This window comes from Pediculus humanus, genomic scaffold (genome assembly GCF_000006295.1).
Source record: "Pediculus humanus corporis 1103172107534 genomic scaffold, whole genome shotgun sequence".
NCBI classification, from domain to species: Eukaryota; Metazoa; Arthropoda; class Insecta; order Psocodea; family Pediculidae; genus Pediculus; species Pediculus humanus.
The window spans coordinates 5,731-11,642 of NW_002987150.1; the positions used below are offsets into that span (position 1 = coordinate 5,731).

The 5,912-nt window shown below is 22.6% G+C and overlaps 1 protein-coding gene across 1 annotated transcript; it reads left to right on the top strand.

Annotated features, from left to right (window-relative positions):
- Window positions 1-2,154: 2,154 nt before the first annotated feature.
- Window positions 2,155-5,542, top strand: Phum_PHUM184020 (alcohol dehydrogenase, putative; the record flags this gene model as incomplete). Its single annotated transcript, XM_002425187.1, has 4 exons — window positions 2,155-2,455; window positions 2,616-2,745; window positions 3,746-3,881; window positions 5,327-5,542. The coding sequence occupies 4 exons, from the start codon at window positions 2,155-2,157 to the stop codon at window positions 5,540-5,542; spliced, it is 783 nt and encodes a 260-aa protein (XP_002425232.1).
- Window positions 5,543-5,912: the final 370 nt, after the last annotated feature.

Sequence of the window (5,912 nt, forward strand, 5' to 3'; positions counted from 1 at the left end):
TTTTTTATTTTACATTTCAACAAAAAAAAACTTTTCCTTCCTTTCTTTCATCCCTTTTTTCTTCTTCTCTTTCCTCCCCCTCCCCCCCTCTCTCTCTCTCTTCCTAATAAAAAAAAAAATTATTTATGCTTTCCCTATTTTTTTTTTTTTTTATTTAAGGGGGCACTTGACTTATTGATCTTATTATTATTATTATTATTATTATTTAGTTTTTTATATAAATGTTATTTAAATAATAATAATAATAATAAAACTTTTGTTTTATATATATATAAAAAAACAAGAGTACCAAAAGTAATTAAATAAAATTTTTTTTTTTTTTTAAATCATTTCCCTCGAATCGATCGAATGTCGATCATTATTATCATTATTATTAATATTATTATTATTATTATTATTATCATTATTAATAATATTATTATTAATCATTTATTAAATAATGTTCATTCGATTTTATTTACATTTATTGTAGAAAAACACCGGTGTAGTACTCTTAATAAAAACGTTTTAATTTTTTTCGTAAAATAATTTTAATATGACGTCACTTCCTTTTCGTCTACAGTTTTAATTATGTATAATAATTATTATGATTATTATTTTATAAAAATATTTTTTTTTGAAAATAATTTTAAAATGTTTATAATTAGAAGTTTTTATATATAGAAATGTAGATAAAAAGAATTTTTCTTTTTCCCTCCTTTCCCTTTCCTTTCTTTCCCTCCTCCCTCTCCACTTCCTTCTCCTCCCCCTTCATTCATTTTGGTGTATTTATATATTTATCCACATTAAAAAAAAAATAAATTATTTAATCTCTATAAAGAGAAATTATATAAATAATATAAGGTAAAGATCAAAGTAAGTTTACACATTTACGTTTATTCAAAGGAATTTAAATTTTTATTTTTTATTTTTTTACAAAACTTTTATTTTCTTTTTTCTTTAAATACTAAAATTTTGTAAAGTTTTTATATTTTGGAAAAGGAAAAAAATAATTTTTATGTTATTTCCGGTTCGTAAATTTATCACACAGTTTAATAACGAATCGTGGGAAATGATTTTATTTGAAAGCAATGGAAAAATATAAAATCACCAATCCGGCCCTGACGAAAAATTAAATATGATCATTTTTTATCATTTAAAAAAAATAGGGAATAGGTACTTAAAAATTTGTCGTAAATCAGGTTTTAATTTTTTTTTTTGGTTTTTCCGCCCTCCCCCTTTCTATCCTCCCACCCTCCCTCCCTCCACTTTTTCTCAAATAATCGTTTTAAATGCATTAATAATAATAATAATAATATTTAATTTAATTTAAATAAAATAATAATTGTTTTTTTTTAGTTTCACAAACAACACGAGATTTATTTGCGTTATATTTTTTTATTTAAAAAAAAAATTTATTTATTTAATTTAAATTGTTTTTATAAAAATAAAATAAAAATAAACAAAACGAAGTAAAAAATAAAAAAAAAAAGAATTATAATAACGGTTTTTTTTTATTAAAAAAAAAATTTTTTTTTTTTTAGTTATCTTATACTGTTACAGGTAGGTATTTTATACTTTTTACCTGAATTCATTAACTCCGTTTAATTAAAGTTTTTCTTTCTTTTTTTTTTTTTTTTTTGTTTCGAACTTTTCTTTCATTTATGAACGAAAAGGCATTTAGGGAATTAATAATAATTATTATTATTATTATTTTTAATTATCTGAATTTTTTATAAACTTTAAAATGTTAAAAAACTTTTTTTTTTTAACACCACCACCCAATAATCAAAAGTTTTTTTTTTTTAAATAAAAAAAAAATTTTATTCCCTCCGATCCTGAATGTTAAATTTTTTTTTTTATTCGAATTTTAACCGTAAAAATTTAAATATTTAAAAAAAAAATATAATAATAATAATAATAACGCCCATATTTAAATATTGAACACACCTAATAATATAATAATCATTCGTTCGTAAAGTCATTTAAAAAAAAAAATTATCATTAATAATATTATTATTTATGTTTAAAATAATGAATTTTATTATTATTATTTTATTCTTTTTAAACTGCCACCCAATAAAATTTATATTGCTGCTTGTTTTGTTTTTGTTTTTAAACAATAGAGTTAGTTAAAAATAAAAATAAAAAAAACATTTTTACGAAATATTTACAATGGATCGATGGATGGGTAAAGTTGCTCTCGTTACGGGTGCAAGCGCCGGAATTGGAGCCGCCATTGCCGAAGAATTAGCCAAAAAAGGATTAAGAGTAATTGGATTGGCGAGAAGAATTGAAAAAGTTGAAGAATTAAAAGAAAAACTTGGAAGAATAAAGGGAGAACTTGTTCCGTGGAAGGGAGATATAACGAAACAAGAGGAAATAGCACGAACTTTCCAGTGGATAAAACATAAATTTGGAACAATACACGTTTTGGTGAACAATGCTGGAATCGCTCGTCAAGAAATGTTGATAGGTAGAAAAATTTTTTTTTTTTTTTTTGTTATAAACTTTTTATACGTTATAATATTCGTATGATATTTTCAATTGAATTATTTATCATTATTATTATTATTACTTTTTTGTAATAATTTATTAAATCAATGATATTAAAATCAATTTTTTATTTTTTCCAGATGGAAAAATAGAACATTTTAAAGAAGTTCTCGATGTAAATGTTTTAGGCTTAACTATTTGCACTCAACACGCTTACAAATTAATGAAAGAAACAGGAGTTTATAATGGCCATATAATAAACATAAACAGGTACGAAAAAAAATTTAATTTAATATTTTTCAACTTATCCCACCCTTCCCCTTTCCCCCTTTTCCCCCTTTCCTCTTTTCCGCCCCTAACCAAACCCCCCTTTTTTTTAATAATAATTATAAAAAATTCTTTTTTAAAAATTCGTATTAATGAAATCGATACCGTTATTATTATTAAATTTTTTTTTCTTTCGAGTTTTAAATGACAATAATAATAATAATAATAATAATAATAATAATAATAATAATAATAATAATAATAATAATAAATTATTAAAATGTAAAAAAAAAATTATTCAAAGGCTTTTAAGAGTTAAAAAAAAAAACGCTTTTAAAAATTCACAAACGACGACGACGATGACGACGACACAAAAAAAAATTTTTTTTTAATGTATAATTGAAGGCTAATAATAAGCTAATTTTATTTTTTAAAATCTTTTCATTCTCTCCTTTTTATTATTATTATTATTATTATTATTAACTTTGTCGTCATTAAAAAAAAAAAAAAAATTTTCCGGAAATTTTTTTTTATATTTTTATATTAATTAGAGCTTTTCATTCTAATCATCATCATCATATTTTTTTCCTACTCAATTTTTTTAAAAAGAAATTTATATATACATTTATTATTATTATTATTATTGATATTTGTCAAATATATTGTTATATTCGGTTCGTTCTTTATTTTTGTAAGTAATGAACAAGCACTTAAAACTATCACTAACAAAACTAATATTAATAAACAAGAACTTATTACAGCTAGACTAAAAATCAAAATGAACCAACGCCAAGCTGTGTAGCTTGCCTATATTACTTTGGTCTTTCGTCAGTCAACTGTTTCGAATGTTCGAGCAAACACTTGCAAATAAAATAAAAGAAGGAGTCTTTAGAAGCTTCGCTTCTAAAGAAGAACAATTTGAGTTCGTCGCCAGTCTTTTGTTTATAAAAAGTTGAAAATGTGAATATTGAGTACGGGATCATAACAATATATTTATTTACAGCATTGCAGGTCATCAAATACCGAATACGGAAATTCCAAAATTTAATATTTATGCAGCGAGTAAATATGCAGTCACAGCATTGACGGAAACATTAAGACAAGAATTAAGATATTTAAAATCGAAAATTCGCGTTACCGTAAGTCAAATTATTATTATTATTATTAAATTTTTTTAACATGGATAAATTACGAGTGAGATATTTTTTAATTAAGAAAATTCAATAAAATTAATCGTTTGATAAATGGTTTTAATAAGTTTTGTTATTATTAATAAAAATATTAATAATAGAATTAAAATGATGTCGCGAAATTGAATTTCGTTTTTTTTTTTTTTTATGAAAAAAAGAATCAAAAAAAAAAAAAAAGAAAAGTTTTTGTGTGGAGGGATTAATTTTTTTTTTTTTTAAGGAATTTTTTATACTTTTTTCCTTTTATTATTATGGTCACTCTTAAACACGACAAGGCTCTTATTTGTCGGGGTTTTAAGCATTTATCCAGGTCTCTACCCGATCTAGGGACAAATACTCGAATATCGGTGGTGCTATTTATAATATTTTCCGAAGAATGTGGGCCGTCCCACATAGTGCGATTTCCTGGATGGTTTCTTCTTTTAGGTTCTTCATAATCTTCTTTAAATTTCCTTTTATTGAATTTGGCATGGCTCCCAATGCTCCCACGATGACCGGAATCGTTTCAGTTTTTGTTCCCCACATCCTGGTTATTTCAATTTCCAAATTTCTGTATTTCAGCCTTTTGTCTGCTTCTTTGGTTATTATTATTATTATTATTATTATTATTATTATTATTATTATTATTATTATTATTTTTAAGAAGAGCTTAAAGAACGACTAGTAAGCTTTTCCAGTTGACTTTTTCACTTGACATCTTGTTCACAATCATTTTTTTCATATTTTACTTCATCTTTTTACTTCTTTACATATTTTTTTTTTTATCTTTTAAAATAAATTTTTTTTTTTATATTTTACGTTTTAAACTTTTAAAACAAAATATATATATTTATATATTATACACGTGTATAATTTTATGTAATGTTATTTTTTTCTTAGAGTTAATAATTTTTTTCTTTTTTTTTAATAATAATAATAACAACAAGGATAGAATATTAAGAATTTGTTTTGTTTTGTTTTAAGTAGAAAAAAACGAAGGGAAAAAAAATAAATAAATAAATTACTATTTTATTATTAGAAAAAAAATAAATAAAAACAGTTGTTATGTATCGACACGAAAGTTTTACAAATGTTTTTCAAATCGGTTTTAAAAAAAAAAAAAAAAAACGTAACGAATTTATTATTATTTCGCAAACATTTTATTGCAAAAGCCATTTTTCTAACACATAAATCTCCTTGTAAAAAAATAGTAATAATAATAATAATAATAAATATTTTTTTATATATCGTAAAGAGAATTGGATTTAAAAAAAAAAAAAAAACGAGAGTCAATTTTTGTGTATTAACTAAATAAAAAAAAAATTACCGACGTGATTCTAGCGAGTTTTCTCGCTTAAAAAAAATTGACGATAATTATTATTATTATTGGTTTTTTTTTTTTTAATAAATTCCAGAGCATCAGCCCCGGAATGGTTGAAACGGATATAAGAGATTCTTGTTTAACTCCAGGAGCTTTAGAAGCATTAAACGATGATGTTAATAAAAAATCAATGACCACCGCAATACTTAAGCCAAAGGATATTGCCGACAGCGTTTTATACGTTTTAGCAACTCCTCCACACGTTCAAATACACGAATTGACAATCAAACCCCTCGGAGAAGTTTTTTAAATATATCTTTTTTCAACAACCCCTTTTTATTTTATTATTATTAATTTGACGTAAATAATAATAATAATAATAATAATAATAATAATGCACTTTAAATATTTTATGTTCAATAATAAAAACTAAAAACAAAAAAAACAAAAAAATGCATTTTTTAAATCATCGTTTAAAAACGCTTTAATTAAATTTAAAAAAAAAAACACGTTTAATTTTAATTTATTGCAGGTAATAAAAAATTATTAATGATAATTATTATTATTATTTCCTTTTTTCTCCTCCCTCCCTTCCTCCTCTTTTTTTTTCTTTGTTTGTTCGATCGTATTATTAAAAAAGAATAAAACTATGGAACAATAACGTAAAATTCAATTATATT